Source organism: Elephas maximus, chromosome 16 (assembly GCF_024166365.1).
Source record: "Elephas maximus indicus isolate mEleMax1 chromosome 16, mEleMax1 primary haplotype, whole genome shotgun sequence".
Lineage (NCBI taxonomy): Eukaryota > Metazoa > Chordata > Mammalia > Proboscidea > Elephantidae > Elephas > Elephas maximus.
The window spans coordinates 53136242-53156823 of NC_064834.1; the positions used below are offsets into that span (position 1 = coordinate 53136242).

Consider the following 20582-nt stretch of genomic DNA (forward strand, 5'->3'; position numbering starts at 1 on the left):
CATTTGGATTGTTTTAGATTTTGGCTGTCATGAATAAAGCAACTATAAACATTCATATACAAGTCTTTTTGTGGACATTTATTTTCATTACTTTAAGGTAAATACCTAGGAATGGAATTGCTGGCGGCATAGTGGTTAAGAGCTTGGCTGCTAACCAAAAGGTTGACAGTGCAAATCCACCACAGCTCCCTAGAAACTAATCTGCAGGGCAGTTCTCCTCTGTCCTATAGGGTCCCTATGAGTTGACTTGACAGCAATGGGCTTGGATTTTTTTTTTTATATTAAGTATTTGTTTGGCTTTATATGTTGTTGTTGCTAGTTGTAGTTAAGTCGATTCCAACTGTCAAACTTTTTCAGAGTGGTTGTACCATTAGACATTACCACCAGCAATGTTTGAGAGATCCAGTTGTTCCTCATACTTGCCATAGCAAGGTCAGTCTTTATGATTTTAGGTGTGTAGTAGCATCTCATTGTGGTTTTAATTTGTGTTTCCTTAATGACTAATGATGTTGAACATCTTATTTGCTTATTGGCCATTCATGTATCTTTTTTTGTGAAGTGTCTATTCAGATTTTTTGCCCATTAAAAAAAAGGGTTATTTGTCTTCTTATTATTGAGCACTAAGAGTTTTTTATTCTGGATACAAGTCCTTTGTCACATATCTATATTGCAAATATTTTCTGCCAGTCTGTAGTTTGCCTTTTTATTTTCTTAAGTGTTTTCTTTGAAAACCAGAGTTTTAACTTTACTAAATTTATAATTTTTTCTTTTCTTAAAAAAAAAAAATGCCTCTGCTTTTGTGTCCCATCTATGAAATGTCTGCATCTCCTGAGGGCACCAAGATTTTCTGTTTTCTTCTGAAGTTTTTTTTTTTTTTAAGACTATTATTTAGAGCAGTTTTAGGTTTACAGAAAACTTGAGCAGAAAAGATAGATTTCCTGTATACCCTCTACACACACACACACACACACAATTTCCCTTATTAGCATCTTGCATTAGTGTCAATGTAGTCAATATTGATACATTATTATTAACTAAAGTATATAGTTTGCATTAGTGTTGACTCTGTGTTGTACAGTTACATGGGTTTTGACAAATACATAATGTCATGTATCCACCATTACAGTATCATAAAGAATAGTTTCACTGCCGTAAATATCCCATGTGGTCTATCTATTCATTTCTTCCTCCCTTTCCTATCCCCACCCACAGCCACTGGCAACCACTGCTCTTTTTACTGTTTTGCCTTTTACAAAATGTCAGATAGTTGGAATCGTATAGTATGTAGCCTTATCAGACTAGCTTCTTTCACTTAGCAGTGTGCATTTAAGTTGCCTCCATAGCTTTTTGTAGCTTGATGGCACATTTCTTTTTATCGCTGAATAATATTCCACTGTATGAATGTACCACAGCTTATCTATTCACCTATTGAAGGATACGTTGGTTGCTTCCAATTGTTTGGCAGTTATGAATAATGCTGCTGTAAATATTCATATGCAGGTTTTTGTGTGGCTATAGATTTTCAGTTCTTTTAGGTAAATACCTAGGAGCAGGATTGCTGGATTGTTTGGCAAGACTTTTTAGCTTTGTTGAACTCCGAAGTTGTGGTTCATCTTGGCTGTACCATTTTATATCCCCATCAGCAATGAATGACTGTTCCTGTTTCTCCACATCCTAGGGTTGTGTTTTGGATTTTAGCCATTCTGGTACAAAATATTAAGGTTGGAGCTTCAAGTCCACCCAGAGATGCCCTAGAAGAAAGGCCCAGTGATCTACTTCCAAAAAATCAGCCATTGAAAACCCTATGGAACACAGTTCTACTCTGACACATGAGGCCACTATGAATAGGAACTGACTCATAGGCAATTGATATTGATATCAATTGCTAGTTGCGGTTAAGTTGATTCCAACTGTCAAACTTTTTCAAAGTGGTTTTACCATTAGACATTAACTGTCAGCAATGTATGAGAGACCCGGTTGTTCCTCATATAATAATGGGTTTGGTATCTTGTATATTTTGGATAAAAGTCCCTTATCTGATATATGTTGCCTTTATTCCTTTGTCAAAAATCAGTTATATTTGTGCGAATCTATTCCTGGGCTCTTTAATCTGTTCCACTCATCTATTTGCTTATTCCTTTGTGAATACCCTACTATCTTGATCACTGTAGCTTTATAGTAAGTCTTGAAGTTGGATCATGTCAGTTTTCCAACTTTGTTGTTGTTTTTCAGTAATGTGTTGGTTGTTCTGGGTCTTTTGCCTTTCCATATAAATTTTAGATTTAGTTTGTATATATCCACAAAGTAACTTGCTGGGATTTTTATTGGGAAGAGCCGACATCTTAAAAATATTGAATCTTCCCTATCCATGCTTAGGAAGTATCTCTCTATTCTAGAAGTTTTATAGTTTTAGCTCTTATGTATAAATCCAGAACCACTTCAGGCTACTTTTTGTGTATAGTGTGAGGTAAGGAATAAGGTTCATGCTTTTCCAAATGGATATCCAGTTGTTTCAACACCATTTGTTGAAAAGACTATCCTTTCCCCTCACCACTGAATTATCTTAGCACCTTTACAAAAATCAGTTGGTCAAATATGAGCCTGTTTCTGGACCCTGTTATGTTCCATTGCTCTACATGTTGGTCCTATGACAAAACTATACTGTATTGATTTAAAAAATTGCCATCCAGTCAATTCCAACTCATAGCGACCCTATAGCGACCCAGTAGGACAGAGTAGAACTGCCCCATAGAGTTTCCAAGGAGTGCCTGGTAGATTCACATTGCCTACCTTTTGGTTAGCAGCTGAACTCAGCCACTACACCACCAGAGTTTCCCTGTCTTGATTGTTCTTGCTTTATTTTTAAAGTTTTGGAATTTAGTAGTGTGAATCCCCATCCTTGTTTTTATTTTTCAAGATAGTTTTGGCTAAAATTTAGGTCCTTTGCTTTTCCATCTTAATTTTAGAATCAGCTTGTCAATATGTCTGCCAGGATTCTGATTGCAGTTGCCTTAATGCTATAAATCTGTTTGGAGAATGGACATCTTAACGATACTGAGTCAAATTCATGAACATAATGTATCTCTTATGAGGTGTTATTTAGATCTTCTTTAATTTCCCTCAGCAATGTTTTGTAGTTTTCAGTTTATAGATGTTACATGTTGGTTGTTAAATTTATTCCTAAGTGTTTCATGTTCTTTTTAGTGCTACTATAAATTGTATAGGCAGACTTAAACACATACACACACACATATATATACATGTGTATGTATATATGTATAAACAAAATAATAAAAAACAAAATTAGTATAGTGGTTACCCTTAAAGGGGATAGTGACCTGAAAGGAGCACAAGGGGGCTTGTGAAGTTCGTGATGTTTTGTTTCTTGATCTGGATACTTGTTACATGGGTGTGTTCACCTTATGAAAATTCATCAAGCTGTATACATTTAAGATTATGCACTTTTATGTATATTGTATTTCAATGAAAATTAAAATAGAAAATATATATAATATATAGTGAGAAAGAAGGATATGTTTTCAAAAAAGGGGAAAGTCCAACTCTAACAATGTCATAAGTTTATTAAAATAGTATTGATAGTTATCACTTATTGAGTACTTGTACTATATGCCAGGTGGTGTGCTAATCACGGTTTCCATATTCTGTTTGCTCCATACAAAAATCCAATGAATAGGTCCTATTATTATTCCCATTTACAGATGAGGAAAACAGAGACTCAGAAAAATCAATCATTTATTCCATGTTACACAGCTGATAAATTGAAGAGCTAAAATTTTACTCTAGAGCCAAAGCTCTTAAAATAATATACTTCAGAGGGGTGGTGACTAAAATGCAGTACCAGCTAGAACAGTTGATAAATTCATGAACTTTCTGTCTATACTTCATTTCTAATAGTTCTTTGTTTTTAGGTCCCAATTGTAATTTGATCATAGAAAGCATAAGAAAGTCTTGACTGAATTTTAGCTTCTCCATTGGGGTAACCAAACTTGTGAAATCCTTAGGCAGCTTTATCTATTAATAGTCTGATAGCCACTAATCAAAGCATGACACACACATACCCTTGATTATAGAAACATCTAGTTTGTTAAGTATAAACAGAATCATTTCATTAACTTGCTGATTGTTCTTCTCTGTTAGTGGTATTTCTGGTCTTATCTAGAAAACAGTACTCTGGATAGCACCCAACTCAGGTCCATTTCCCCCTTTTAAAAGACAAAGGGCCTATATATAAAACATGATAGAGTGAGAGGTTTTGGTTTGGGGCATGAGAAGTGGCATTTGGTGAAGCTTGTAAACCCACCTATTTGCTAGCTCTCTAAATCTTACTCCACATTTCATGACTTTTCTTTTTCTGAGATGCAAACAAATAGCCTACACAAAAGACGGCCCAGAAGTCCCCCAAGGCCTGTGTCCAACAAGGTTCTTATTAATCATTTTTAGTCTATATCATAGATAACAGTGGCATTTATGCTAGAAAATATCCAACTCTGCACACTGGGGCTTCATTCAGTGTAAATAGAATGGTTAATGCCATTCTTGAAAATGTACTTTCAGCTGTGAATCAGGAACCACTTGTAAAGAGGCCTGCATATAGAATTTGGCATTTAGAAATAAAGCAAGCCTATTTTTTTTATGCATTAATAGCAGAAATTGATTATCCAAATTTGGTACAGTTTTATGGTGTATCGCACATTCAGTATGTCTGGCAGGGATAAGCTCTCTAGTTACACAGGTCTCCCCACCAAATCAGAGTTGCCTCAGGCAAATACACCAAAGATCCATCAAATTTCTTTGAAAAATACCCAGTCATATCACTTTGTGGTTGTCCTCTAAAGAAAATCGTTCTGCAGAGTAGCAGAAGTCAGTTAATTTCCGAATCTTTTCCTAATATTCCTCAGCTTTGAACTTTGGTATCATCTTGGCTCTTCCTTTTTTTTTCTCATGTCCCGTAGCCAGTTTGTCAGTAAATTCAGTTGGCTCTGCCTTCAAAATATATACTGAATCCTGATTACTTTTTACCACCTCTCCAGCTATCATTATAGTCCAAGAGATTGTTATCCCTTCCATGGACTACTGAAGTAGTCTCTTAATTGATCTTATTATTTCCATTCATGCCCCCTACAGTCTATTCTCTGAACAACAGTGGTCCTTTGAAAAGGTAAGTCAGATAACATCACCCCCATGCTCCTAGGTGCTTCGCCACGTGGCCTCTAGCTGTGTAGCTTCTTATGCTCCAGGCCTCTCTCCCTAGCAGGCTAGCCTGAATTTCTTACATGGTGGCCCCAGGCTCCAAGAAGGAGTATGCAGAAGCTGGCCGGGTTCAGAAGTCCCAGAATGTCGCTTTATCCACATTCTGTTACAAGTCAAAGCCCACATTCAAAGGATAGGACATAAACTCCACCTCTTGATGAGAGGAGCAGCGTATGTGTACAGACAGGGCTGAAATTGTTTGAGGCTACCTTTGGAGATTAGCTGCCACCACCCAAGCGACCTAGATGACCTGGCTCTGACCAGTTCTCTAAGTACTTCTCCTTGCTTACTCTATTCCAGCCATACCTGGCCCTCTTGTTGTTCCTTGAACATGCCAGGCACATGCCACTTAGGACCTTTGCTCTTGAAATTCTCTTTGCATAGACCATTCTTCCCCAAAATAACCACTGAGGTCCATTTCCACCTTTCCTTCATTTGTTCCCTCATTTCTTTCATGTCTTACTTAAAATGTCATCTCTTTAGAGAAACCATTTCTGACCCCTCAGATACAAGTAACTGTCCAAAAACCAACCAAACCCGTTGCTGTCGAGTCGATTCCGACTCATAGTGACCCTATAGGACAGAGTGGAACTGCCCCATATGGTTTCCAAGGAGCACCTGGTGGATTCGAACCGCTGACCTTTTGGTTAGCAGCCGTAGCTCTTAACCGCTATGCTACCAGGGTTTCATAAGTAACTGTATCAGGGTTTTTTAATTTTGTTTTTGCTGTGTAACAACTTACCACAAACCTAATAGCTTAAAAACATCCATTTATTACTTCACAGTTCTGTACATAGAAGTCTGGCCCAACATGGCTGGGTTTTCTGCTCAGGGTATTGCAAGGCTGAAATCAAGGCTTACTTCTCATCTGAAGGCTCTTGGGGGAAAAAATCCTCTTCTCAGCTCATTCTTGTTGGCAGAATTCATTTCCTTGCAGTTGTAGGACGGAGGGCCCTGTTTCTTTGCAGGTCGTCAGCTGGGGCTGCTCTCAGGTGACCACATTCCTTGCCACATGGCCTCCATTTTTTCTGCTGCCGGTCAGAGGAAACTGTCTGGCCTTTAAAGGGCTCATGTGATTAGGTCAGGCCCATCTGGGTAATCTCCCTAGCTTAAGGTCAGCTGATTTGGGAATATAATTACATCTGCAGAATCTCTCACAGCAGTATCTACATTAGTGTTTGTGACTAACAGAGAGAAGGTGTCTTGGGAGACCATCTTAGAATTTGGTCTACCACAACTATATACTCGTTTCCTATCCTCTTGCTTTATTTTTCTTCTTAGCACTATCTACATTATGTTACCTATTTATGTTTTTAACTTACCTCCCTCACAAGATTATAAATTGTTCACTGTTGCATTCCTAGCACTTAGAACAGTGTTTGGCATGTTGTAAATGCTCAATAAATATTTATTGAATGAATCAATCAATAAAAAAGACTTTATAACACATAATTTTGATAACAGTAGAAACAGAATTTTTTTTTTTTTTTTTGCAAGGAAAGGGGTGGATTGGGCAAGAGTGTTATTTAAGCTTTATTACCAAAGGCACCAAAGTCTCAAAATATTCACTGGCCTTTCTTTGCTTAGAGTATTTTTTATTTTACTATTTAAAAATGAATTGTGAGCAAGTAATTGTGTAATGTGCATTAACTAATATATATACAAGAAAAAAGAAAATTAGCTTTCTGGCTTGCTGGTAATAATAACTTAACATGCTTTCAGCTTTCGGTTTTCCTTTATATATCTCCAAATAATAAGAATTTCTTCCTGTGAACTTTTGGAAATGAACCGCTTAGTCTTCTGGCAGTATACCTAATTTACCAACCTATTACGCTGTTTCTGTGGTTTTTCCATGTAACTGCTATTCACAAATATAGAATTACTAACAGAGTAACATAGTGGGCTCCATCGTATAGACAAAACAGCATGCCAGACCAGAAAATTATACATTTCCTTCATTTTCAATACTTACTGTTATATATTTCTTTTAATCCTTCCCTTCTACAGACAAAACTTGCCAATGGCACTTCCAGTATGATTGTGCCCAAGCAACGGAAACTCTCAGCAAGCTATGAGAAGGAAAAGGAACTGTGTGTCAAATATTTTGAACAGTGGTCAGAGTCCGATCAAGTAGAATTTGTGGAACATCTTATATCCCAAATGTGTCATTACCAACATGGGCATATAAACTCGTATCTTAAACCTATGTTGCAGAGGGATTTCATAACTGCTCTGCCAGGTATGTCTGTAGGTATTTGTAAACCATTAACTTTCCTGGAAGATTTCCTACAATGGATCTTCAGCTGTACGTCTCTCTTCTTAAACTTCTTTATCAGCTTGATTTTTACTAATTGAACCTATCACACCATCGGGGTATAAATATAAAAAAAATCAAACTCTGGAAATAAAGACCCTTCTTTTTCTTTTTCTTCTCCCTGTCTCATGCCCATCTATTCACCCCTATTTTTACCCACAGATGGGCCCAAATAAAATATCTTTTGAGGCAATATCTTGGTGTAAGGCATGTCTTTTACAATGTATCTTAGTTTCAAGATACATCAACTGTATACTTAGATTTGAGTTTTTATGGGAATTTACCAAAGGGTTGAATAAGAAACATTTTTAATTTTAGAAAGAAAGGTATCTCGGGAGCCTTGTTGTGACATTAAATATGTAAATTCCAGGCTTTATTATCTCACTGTGCTCAGTAACCAAATAGCTATTGTAAAGTAAATAAATATACAGTTTATGAGACTTAAAATACTTTTTTTTTTTTTTTTTTTTGAGGATACTGTGGTTATTTTGCTGAATGGTAATCTAGGAGACTACAGAGGCATCAGTATTTGTGGGAAATGCTATCTTAGGAAAATATTTAAGATTCTCATCTGTGTTAAAAGCTTATTTTAAAAGAAAATATAGTATAGAGATGAATGAATCTTAATTAAAATATATCTTTTTGTGTATTTTGTTCCTTATGATAGAAGTTACATCATAAGAAATTTAGAAAATATTGAAAAGTGGTTTTTAAAAATTTTTTTAATTAAATTTACTCAGAACTTCACCTTTTAGAGGGAACCACTAATGCGCTGTTAATATTTTGCCAGATAGCCCTAGTATTTTTTTCTAAGCGTGTATTTTGCCCTAAAGCTGTGATCATAAAAATATAATAAATTTTTTTCTTAATATATTCTCTTAATGTATTTTCCTAAATATTTGTTCTTCTAAAACATAATTTTAATTGCGGCCTTGTATTCTTTACACTGATTGAGGCACACAGTTATCTAATCTCTTTATTGAACATTTAGGTGGTTTCAAATTGTTTTCCTATTATAAACTATGCTATGGTGGACATTTTTATACATTAATCTTTTGGACATTCTAGGAAAAAAAAACAGACGTGGAATGATTATATTAAAGAGTATGAACATTTTTAAGACTATTAATACATACCACCAAACTGTTCTCTAAGAAAAAAGATAAACTAACTTGTGTCCTTACCGAGGGGCCCTGGAGCCGCAGTGGCTGAGAGCTCAGCTGTTAACCAAAAGATTGGTGGTTCAGATTCACTGGTCACTCCTTGGAAACCCTATGGAGCAAGTCTACTCTGTCTTACAGGGTCGCTATGAGTTGGAATTAACTCGACGGCAATGGTTGTTTTTTTTTTTTTTTTAATCCTTCCCAAAACTTCATATTATTAATTTGTTTAATCTTTGCTACTTATATCTTTATAAATTTTTTAACTTAGAACTTAAATTTCCTTTAAAATATAAGAAATGCCTATTTATGGTTTAGAAATAGCCATTTTAAAGCTGAATTTGTACCTATACCCTTTGTTAAATAAATTTTTGCCCCCTTTTCACTCATTGGATTTTGTTTTAGCCATAGGCAAACTGTTTCTTTGTGTGAACAATCTGTGTCTATCTCATTATATCTCATTACTGTGCTCTTCCCCAGTCACTGAGACATGCTGCCGTGTCAAGCTTATACCACTAAGAATTGAAGAGAAGTTGACTAGGCCTGGGTATCCTTTCCCTAATACTGATCCCTAGTGTGTATCTAGGAGCTCTGGTGGCTCAGTGGTTAAGAGCTTGGCTGCTAACCAAAAGGTCAGCAGTTCATATCTACCAACTACTCCTTGGAAACCCTGTGGGGCAGTTCCACTCTTGTCCCATAGGGTTGCTATTAGTTGGAACCGACTCGATGCCACCTAACAACATAACAGTGTGTATCTGGTGACTATCCTATAAAGTATTGAGTCATCAGTCTAATGCTTTACAGCCATTTTAACTTATAAACCTTTACCATCTGGCTACATTTAGTAAACCAAACTACTTTAAAAAAAAAAAAAAGCCTCTAATCCTTTAATGTAATGGGTTTGTTTGGCGTGTTAGATGAAATTACTTGCAAAGACCTCTTACACATACATACTGAAGGATCAGGAGCAATTTGATGGCAGCCATTAAAAACACAAAACTGCATTTTGGAAACTTTCTGATGGTATAGATAGTTTCAGTATAAAGATGCAAAAATTGTATCATCACTGTACTTTGTGTGAAGAACTAATTATTATATCTTTAATTGGCTTATACTCATGTTCCTTTAATAAGAATTAGGTGATGGATGCCTCCATCTGTTTATACTTAAATATGAGCTTGTGATGCCAGCCAAACAAGATCCATTTAATGCTTTCTTCCCTAGTCTGCTGAAAAAAAAATGTGACTGATATCTATACAATTTCCATAATTAGAATGATGTTTAAGCACATTTGGATTGTTCTAATGGCATCCAAGTGTGTCTTTGTATGATCCAGGGGAAAGGCATGAAATGAAATGTGGTATTGTCTTTTCTATTTGTTAAGTTTTTGCCTAAGGGAGTCAGAGTATGAAGGAATCCTTCTGAACTATGTAAGTCTTTAGAAAACCTCTGATATGTACCTGTAAAGGGAAATAACTTTCAATGTTTCTGTCTCACTTGTGATTTAGAACAGCAGCCAAAAGAAGGTTTATTAGTGCGACCATTTTGTTTTATAGGATCTGTTCAGAGGCCTCAGTACAGATTTGGGTGGTAGAGAATTTTAATTGGGAACCCCATTCAGTTTGCACAGCCTGAGACCTACCCTCCACTGTTTCCTCTGCAATCTACAGAATATTCTCTGAATGCTAACCAAGTTATTTATTGACCTGAGATTTTTTTCATTTTTGGTCAACTGTCATTTAGGTTTTATAGCAGAAGCTATTCTCAAATATAACTTTTTAAACATGTGAAATTAAACCCATCCTTGAACTTAAACCTACCTCTCTATCTTTCCTCTTGAGATGTTCCTATACCAGTCCGTATTTCCTTCTTCTCTCCTTACTTCTGCATGCCCAAAATTCTATAACCTAGCACATTCTGACTTAGTGCTTCTCCCCCAGTACATTTAAAGGATATTTCTTTTACTGAACAGCTTTGAAACTGCAGCAGTAATAGAAACAGAATGAGAAATGGACCTAATATCGAGATTTGGGGGGGTCTGAATCACAGAGTTTGAGATGCCATCCATAGAACATCCCCTAGTGCTGAAATCCATATAGATAGATGTGAATTGTTTTCTGGAATCCTTTTTATTTTTAATGTCTTGGGGGGTTTGCTGGTTGTTAGCTTTAACTTCCTTATCTAAAGGAAGATGGAAAATACTGTTCATTTCTGTAACCTTATGGAAAAGTTATTGATACTCATTTTACCCAAGTCTCAGTTTGAAAAAGAAACTGGACCACACTAGGGACAATGATGTGCCTTCTCAGTAGAGCAAATGCTGTTCTGTTTTAAAGACCCTTTTGTAAAAAATCATTACCACCCCCTCTGTTCTTTTTCTTTGCCTATTCCCCTAACCTCCTCTCCCCTCTGAAAGCTCGAGGTTTGGATCACATTGCTGAGAACATTCTGTCATACCTGGATGCCAAATCACTATGTGCTGCTGAACTTGTGTGCAAGGAATGGTACCGAGTGACATCTGATGGCATGTTATGGAAGAAGCTCATTGAGAGAATGGTCAGGACGGATTCTCTTTGGAGAGGCCTGGCAGAACGAAGAGGGTGGTGAGCCTTTTAACTTCCTCACTATTACAGAGCTTCAGGACCTGGTCATTCAGAGTCATTGGAAGATTATTGGGAACCAGTGAGGCCACTTACCAATGGATACAATGATTTTGCTGTTTATAACAAATAAAAAAAGGAGAATAGTTTTTTATGTACTCAGCAACTTTTCTTCTGACCAATCACTCATAAAATGACAATGTTGTGTCAATATTGCTTTGCAAAACATAATGGAAAGCTTGCCTGCCCACCTGCTTAAAACATTCTGTTCTCTGGGCAGAAATTGATATCTTGAAAAAGCTGATAATCAATTTATAAGGCAAGTAGATGACTTTGAATCATTAGAAGCCATCAGATCCAGGTTCCTCCTGAAATAACCCAGGACAAGTGACTCTTTTTCTCCTTCAGAAGATTTCTTGCCTTTAGCCCACACCCCTGGTGTTTTATCACCTTTGTAAGCAAAGAGTTATTTTTTTATGCCCAGCTGGCATAAGGACTCTAGCCATCAGAAAGAGTAAAAAAAAAAAAAAATGTAATTTAGTAAAAATCATTGTTTCTTCTTAAGAGTCATATTTTCTTAAGATTTTACTACTTAATCCTGAATTCCTTAAAGCATTATATAGTTAGTAGCCTAAGAGACTTTGCCAATTGTTTTGTTGTTCTCTTAACATAATGGCACCATTTCATTAGAACTTCTGGAAGGTGTCTTCTATATATAATTTTCTTTCAGAGAATGTTTCTAGAATGTCACTGTAAGAAAGCCAGGTATGAATTTTTCATAAATAGAATAAAAGTGACATACTATGTAAGTATTTTAGTTGATAGAAACTGATACGGGAATATGTATGCTCCATGATATCCTTCCAAATTCCTTCCAGGTTAATTTTATTGTTTATCTTGGATCACAAGGAATACACAGTACTTTTAAAAGATAGGCACTGCTGTGGATCCGCTTTCCTTAGCAATTTTCATAAAAATATCATATTGTTACACAAATAAGATGCACACTGTACATTTTTGCCAACCACACAACCCCCTCACGTGGTATTTTCCAAAGCACACGGTGCGCATGCGTGCACGTTATTTACATGGGTGCCTTGTTTGCAAAAAAAAAAATACGGTATAGTTGGCACGTTTTTTTTTGTTGTTGCTTTGAAATTCATTAAACCCATTGCTGTTTAATCCATTCCAACTCATAGCAACCCTATAGGACAGAGTAGAACTGCTCCGTAGGGTTTCCAAGACTGTAAATCTTCGCGGATACAGACTGCCGCATCTTTCTCCTTCAGGGCGGCTGGTGGGTTTGAACCACCAGCTTTTCGGTTAGCAGCCAAACACTTAACCACTTTGCCACTGGAACTGCTAAATAAATAAAATAACCCTTAAATATTATGCCAGGTACTTCAGAGATTTCTGTCATTCTGGCTATTAGAAAGATAAGATTTTATCTCTAATTAAAAGGAACGAAATACCACACACTTCTTTGGCTAAGTAAAAATTACATAAATAAATGGATATTGTTATTTCTATTTCCCGAGTATGGTTTTCTCATTCTCACTGTGGTGGAAAAAAAGAAACCTTTTTTATAACTCACTTCATGTTTTCATAATATTAAAAAAAAAAGTGTATAGTTTTATGGTATTCACAATTCGTAATTTAGCTAAGAATGCCAGGACCAGCCTTAGAAATAAGAGCAAGCAGCTGCTTGCATGCGAACATTTCAGGCAGCTGGAAATATTCCTCTACCCTCAGGAAAAAAAAAAAAAAAAAAAAAACCTCCGAATAATTCCTGACCTAAAATTTCAGTTATAGAGATTCATTCCCATCTCCATCGGTATAAAGTCTTTGTTCCCTGTTAAAATACACTTTGTTCCCATTTGGACTATAAACGACAGTAAGCCTTTATCAGATATTGAGAGTTTACTGAGTCGTTTTTTGAAGGCAGGTTTTAATGGGAGCAAAAGGGGGAAAACAAGAAATAAGCGGGCACTTCTTGGTAGTGGTACACCACTACTCTTGGCAGATGGAGGTGAAAATGCCAAAAGTAAACACAGGCTCCACAATTTTGCTTAGGGTTGGCACTAACTAAACAGCAAGATCTGTTATTTTAGCTACAAACAAAATATAAGATCCTTGAAAAGATGACTGTTTGGCCTTTTAAAAGGGTATGTGAAGGTGTGGGTTATGAAGGTGTAGGAAACCCTGGTGGCATAGTGGTTAAGTGCTACAGCTGCTAACCAAAGGGTCAGCAGTTCGAATCCACCAGGGGCTCCTTGGAAACTCTATGGGGCAGTTCTACTCTGTCCTATAGGGTCTCTATGAGTCGGAGTCGACTCGACGGCACTGGGTTTTTACTGGGTATATGAAGGTGACTTGAAGGCAATGGATATGAAGGTGTAGCTGAGAAATAATCTAGGACCCAGCACTAATCTACTACTCTTACCCCTATCTCTTCAAACAGAAACCCATTCCAACACTTTCGAATATCCTTCAGAGTTCTGGCTATATTTGCCTGTCTGTGACCACATTTATCCTCTTAATTGCATATAGCCCCATGAAATTACAAATATATGTCCACCCCGTGAAGACCTTCTCTGGTATCCCTTTGATTTTCTTGATGCTTTTTTAGTTTTACATGTTGCCTTTCTTCTTGTGTTAGTTGTCTTCCTTTTTTAAAATTTTCGTCTATGATCAGTTTCCTCTTTCAAGTTGCCTTACTAAGCCTAATATGTCAATAAAATCTGTGTGTTTTAGCTTTCCCCTTATGCTGTCTTTGAAAATGTCCTCCAACTAAAAATGCATAAGTAAATAGTTTTCTAGTAAAGCTTTGGGTCTTTAACTTCTACTTTACTGTTGTATTTTACATCTAGAAGGATTTGACAGTCTGCCCCTAGGACACGAACTCTGTCATTTTCTCTCTTGAATAATACTGAATGCACTCTGTCTGCTCAGTAATGGTAACTCTTAAAAGTATAATAAAAGACCACTTGGGAAAGTCCATTTTCTTAATCAGCACATCACATTTTATGATGACATTCCGAGTTTAATATTTAGCATTTATCACGTACCCACACTCTCACAGGCACTAGACATTTCACGTAGAAGTGGCCGCTGTTGTCAGAGAGCTTCCATTTGAAAAGGTTTTGACTTATAACGTAGAAACAGACCGAAAGCTGTTTTTCAACACCTAACTACCCTTTTGTTTTTTTTTAGCACCTTTGATTTCAAAAAATTCAGATACTTTAGCAGGGCATGGTAAATTGGGGTAAAAAAACAAGATCGGAGTTCATTTGAGTCCTCCTTAGGATGTAGAGATGGTACCAATACATGCGAAGAAAGTGCTGGAGTACCTGTACACAGTTGCTAGAGATGACAAGACGACAGGGATCCCAGGACTGGTGGGCACCGAGAGACAATAAGGTGGTTGAGAATGGAGCTCTGGAGTCAGGCCCAGACTCCAATCCTAGGTCTGCCACGGATTAGCTATGTGAACTTAGGCAAGTTACTTAACCCCTTTGACGTTTGGTTTCTTAATCTGCAAAACATAAATAACGATTCCTGGCTCACTAAAGGATGTTGGGGTTGGAATTATCATCAGCCACATTTAAAATCTTTCAAAATCTGTGTGAGTACTTGTTTATTTGAAGATATTTATAGACTAAGAATGTACCTTTAAACCAGAATTATTTCATAAATGGGCACTGTTTGTACTTTTCTTTACATTGGTATATCGTTTTTCTTGCTCCTGTTAGTTCCTTTTTCAAAACTATATTATTTTAGTTTCTTCATTGTGAATTTCCCTTTTTGTATTAACATAGAAGTTAGAATGATCTACCTTCCTTACAGGATATTTTCTCAACTAATTTTCGAGGTGTATAATAGGGAGAGGGCAGGGAGAAGCACTCCTGGAGACACCGAACAATTAATTATATTGTAATAGAGCTATAGAGGGAAGAGTGGATGACTGGCCCAGAGAAAACATGATTTCTCTGGTGCCAGGATTACACTCAGAGGCATTTCTGCCTGTCTCTACTTTACAAGGCACGGTGCCAGTGAAAGCAGCAGTTAGTACACCCATAGTGGGGTTTACTAGCTTCCACACCGTGTTTGGTGGGTTCTTAACTTCAGAATGAGGAATTAAATTTTTTACCCAGCAGGTAGTGATTGCCATTTACTGAGTTTTTTTTTGTAGCAAAGATCTAGCTTGGGATATGAGTGTTCCAGAGATGTGCTGTCATAAGGAAGGGGATGTTAACAAATGTTCCTCACTGGAATCAAGGAAAGGCAGTAAAATGCATGTCTGTGTGTGCATAGCCAGGAACACACCTGTGAAAGTCAATTTCATGCCTTAGACTTGACAGCAACAGTGCTCTTAGGCATTTCTTTTCATCTTCTGCCCTACCTGCTGCTGGACACTCCTGTGATCCCTTTGTTTTTTGTTGAAATGAACCAAATTGCTCCTTTTAAAGCATAGCTACACTGATCACTAGCAGCCTGGATGCCTGAGCAGCCAATATACCTTACCCACACACACAAAAAAAACCACAAATAGAGACCTAGAAAAAATGTTTTCTACAACATGCGCATTTCTGCTGCCCACGATGCTAGGCTCCACTGATGTTGGCACAGCTTTACTCAGTGCGGAAAAGTCAGTGGGTTATGTGCTAGTTCAAAGGTAGTAGTTAACATTACTAACAGAATTTTTGAAAGATAAGGCCAATGAAATCTATCTACACAGAGGTCTGATAGACCAATATATGAAATCTGATTATACATAATCAGTTTATCTGTTGATATTACAATATTTTTTTAAGGGCTGATACTTTGTTTTCTTGAATCAGAAAAAACTCATGTTCCTAAAAACCAAATGACAAGTAGTACAATTATTTTGATGTTCTACATGGAAATAATCATGTTTTACCAAAAAGAAAATCAATGTTGGTTGAGCTCCTTAGATCCCAGAAAGTTACTCTGACATGAGACTCCTGAAATCAGTCTGAATTCACACCTCTGCAGGCCTAGTTATGGCGTTATGTGGAATAGTAACTGCAAAAACACTTCAAAGAAGCACTCCTTGTAAATGTATGATAATATTATTCTCATTGGGAAATATTTGTTGTTTTTTAGGGGACAGTATTTATTCAAAAACAAACCTCCTGATGGGACTGTGCCTCCCAACTCTTTTTATAGAGCACTTTATCCTAAAATTATACAAGACATCGAGGTAAGAATCTGTATGTTTGGGTGTTTGCCAAATGCTAGAAGATCAGCTGCATTCTTCAGTAACAGTATTGTTACAGTGAATCCATTCACGTTTATTGATGGGGGTTAAAAATCAATCTCTTAAAAAGTGAATAAAAAAAAACATAGGGTAGATAAAATCTAGTAAATTGCCAGGCACATTTTTTAAGTTTAAAAAATTATTTACTAACAGGTAAATAGATGGGAGAAAGAAAGAATATATGATGTCGTCATAAAATAGCAGTGAGACTGCTAAAGTTATAGTTATAAACTGATATTCAGATATCTTTGCTCTTCATGAAAGTTCGCTGGTAGAAATGGCCATCATATTTTTAAGAAGAGCACTGAGCATATAACCTCACATGGTTCATAGCTTGCCTTCTGTTGTTGAGCAATCTCTTTCCATCAAGTGTGTTATTTCTTGAATGAGTTATATGCAGGAGAGTTCTAGAAACTATATCTTTAATCACATTGCAAATGGAAAAATTTTTTATAGATTTAGGTAGTGGCTTTTTGAAAGCATATTTTTAGTTTGTCTTAAGTTGTATATATCCTACAGAGTGAAGCACTGAGCATTTGTCATTGCTTGCTGTGCATGATATTTTAACGACTGGAAGAAATATAAGAGTTCGATTCTGGTCCTTTCCTGATTACTGCCACGTTACCACCTTTCTTCTCAGACAATAGAATCTAATTGGAGATGTGGAAGACATAGTTTACAGAGAATCCATTGCCGAAGTGAAACAAGCAAAGGAGTTTACTGTTTACAGTATGATGATCAGAAGATTGTAAGTGGCCTTCGAGACAACACAATCAAGGTGAGGTCTCTTCAGTCGTCAGAGGGTAGCTGAGGGGGCAAGGGTAACCACATCATAAAGCAATCCAAAGCATAAACTCTAAGCATTATTTCTGGAAAGTAAGTGATAATTTTAGTCATTCCCACTCCCAAAGCAAATCATTTCCTTAAAGGACATATCTGCTTCCCCCAGAAGACCATGCAGATGGTCAGTCCTAGGGTTGAATTCTGTTCTTGAAGTGCACTGAATGGGCCATTACTCCTTTGGCCCTCACGTAATTATAGGCTACCCTGTTCCCTAATGAAAAGGATAAAGTCTGCCTTAGTACTGAAACCATGTATACATAGGTACTTAGTTTACCTGTAGAAAAGAATGCATTCCACACTACTCTGGGCTTTGATTCTTTTGGGGATCAAACATATAATAGAGCTAGCAAGTCTCCGCAGTGCCCCCATTATCACAGTGATCAAAAGGATCTTGTTTGCTATCCTAGATCTGGGATAAAAGCACATTGGAATGCAAGCGAATTCTCACAGGCCACACAGGTTCTGTCCTGTGCCTCCAGTATGACGAGAGGGTGATCATAACCGGATCATCGGATTCCACGGTCAGGTAGAAAATTTCAAATGAATTTTGAACTCTGAAACATCAGATCCACCCTGTTCTTTGTCACAGATAGTAATTTTGTATATGTCTACAAGAATATACTTCTGAAAATGTCCTAACTAGAGAAGAAGAAACCATCAACTTCCCTCATCATTCGTGTCAATCTAGAACTAGAAAACTTGATTAGGAATGATTGAGGTTAGTTTACATTTTTGCGCATTTAAGGAAACTACACATTCTATTTTAATTTGGGAGAATTATCCGTTGTAGAAACTTTTCCTGTCTATGGTAAACCATGCATTCCTTACAAAAAATACCTCACAGGGGAATGACATGAATGGAATGAAGCCTGCCTTTCAGGTGGTTGTAACTGTAGTGCAGGTACGCATTATCTCCTTTAAAATATGTATAGGTGAGCAGTGCTCTTTCTTTGCCAGCCCCTCCCCTGCCATCCCTGCAGTTTTTAATTGTGAGCTTCACTCAGGGAGGGGGCCCTTAATTTCCAGAGGCGTTAGTGATTTGATGACACAGCCATTATGCTGCTGGAGTCCGGTGTAGCTTGAGTTCTGGGTATAGGCAGCTCTGCTGGAAACCTCTGTTAGGAATTTTGCCTTAAGCTAAAGGACTTAGCAAACGTAATGTATCAAAAGTAACTTCTTTTTAAAAAACTAGACAAAAAACAAAAAATAGTTAACTGCATTGTTCTCTGAAGTTAAACGTTTACCATTCCAAGCTATCCTCTGTGAATAGAGAATGCTGTTCTTGTTCGTTATCTTTTGACTTAAAGGCATAATTAATTCAGTCCTCATGGTTATCAACATTTAACATTTATTGGTGCTTGTGGAATACATGAAAGAAGCCAAAACACTGTAGGGGTGGGTTAACATCATAGGATAAGGGAGAAAATGATTTTCTGAAAAAGGAGGCTAAACTGGAAAAGCAAATAAAATGTTATGAAAAACAAAGTAAATACACAAAAATACTACTGTAAAGTATATCATCACACAAAATTCTCGAGCTATCCAAGAGTCCCACACTGCTGTGAAGCGCATGTTTACAGTGGGATGGCTATTCCTCACCCCCATACAAAGGATGAAAATGAGGGCTTAGACTTAGAGTCTAGGTAGTCTTGGGCCTTGATGTGGGTGATGAAACCTAAGATCCAGGTTCCTCAAGCCCAAGTTCACAGTACTAAATAATTCTGCTACAGAAGCATCCTGGCCTGTATCAATTCTGGCTCCTGTGGACTGTCCGTGGGGCACTAATACTGCTGGTATTCATCAAATCCCCAGTTTAAAATGTGTCTCGTTAGTGGTATCAGGTGGAATGTCAGAAATTTTATAATAGTTCATCGTGAACGGGGTAGGGGTGGTGGTCATATACTGGCAACAGATTGTGGTACCATCTAAATCTCAGATTACCTTCTTAATATTGTTTGTTCCAGAGTGTGGGATGTAAATACAGGTGAAATGCTAAACACATTGATCCACCATTGTGAAGCAGTTCTGCACTTGCGTTTTAATAATGGCATGATGGTGACCTGCTCCAAAGACCGTTCCATTGCCGTATGGGACATGGCCTCCCCAACTGACATTACTCTCCGGAGGGTGCTGGTTGGACATCGAGCTGCTGTCAATGTTGTAGACTTTGATGATAAGTACATCGTTTCTGCATCTGGGGATAGGACTATAAAAGTAAGAAGCCTGAGATCTCTTAAACTGGGCAATAAGCAATTTCCCTAAGTCTCAGGTTTAGTGCTCATGTGAAAATTTGATGAAGGGAAATTGAATATTTAAACAGCACTGTAGAATAACTTAATATTTAATTCAGAGACTTGTCTCTGTAAAAGGGTAATGAGGAAGGCAATTTTGATTAGGTATTTTATTCTTAAAAATAGTGGTAAGTGTGAGGAAGGCAGGGGTAAATTTGGTCCAAGAAAATTTATTTGCAAGATAAACTAACCCCGTTAAGAGTAAATCATTTTGAGAAATTCTTCTGTGATAGCAGGCAGGTACAAACTAGCCCTAGATTGTCATAAATGGAGCTTCTCATGTTTTTGTTTTGTTTTGTTTGAGAAATTGACTTCCCCGAGGGGTTCAGTTCTGTTTTCTACTTCCCTAAGACTCCAGTTGCCATAAATTTTACTGGTAAAAGTATCAGATTAACTGCGAAATCCTTTTTTCTGTTTCAGGTATGGAACACAAGTACTTGTGAATTTGTAAGGACCTTAAATGGACACAAACGAGGCATTGCCTGTTTGCAGTACAGAGACAGGCTGGTCGTGAGTGGCTCGTCTGACAATACCATCAGGTGAGCAGCAGGTGCCCTTTCCCAGAAGGGATCAATATTTCTGCCATTCAGTGTTTTCACACAGGTTATATAAATACCTAACTGTGGTATGTTTATAATAAAATATTTTTCCTTTCTGTAGCTTCTTACGGGTAAAAAGTTTGCCCCAAGCAGAGGGGCAGCACATCAGAGCCTTTGTTGATGTGTTTCCTTCCTATAATAGTTTTATCATCGTATGTAAAAAAAATCTGTTGCTGTTGAGTTGATTCCAACTCATAGTGACCCTACAGGACAGAGTAGACCT

General features: G+C 37.1%; 1 protein-coding gene across 6 annotated transcripts in view; it reads left to right on the forward strand.

Moving 5' to 3' along the window:
* The window catches only part of BTRC (beta-transducin repeat containing E3 ubiquitin protein ligase), a 195320-nt gene that overhangs the window by 153256 nt on the left and 21482 nt on the right, over window positions 1–20582 (forward strand). For all 6 annotated transcript variants that reach the window (XM_049856132.1, XM_049856134.1, XM_049856131.1 and 3 more), the window contains 7 exons: window positions 7279–7510; window positions 11162–11348; window positions 16473–16569; window positions 17267–17404; window positions 17877–17995; window positions 19434–19683; window positions 20181–20299. In XM_049856132.1, coding sequence (XP_049712089.1) covers window positions 7279–7510; window positions 11162–11348; window positions 16473–16569; window positions 17267–17404; window positions 17877–17995; window positions 19434–19683; window positions 20181–20299 — 1142 coding nt within the window. The remainder of the gene's footprint in view (window positions 1–7278; window positions 7511–11161; window positions 11349–16472; window positions 16570–17266; window positions 17405–17876; window positions 17996–19433; window positions 19684–20180; window positions 20300–20582) is intronic.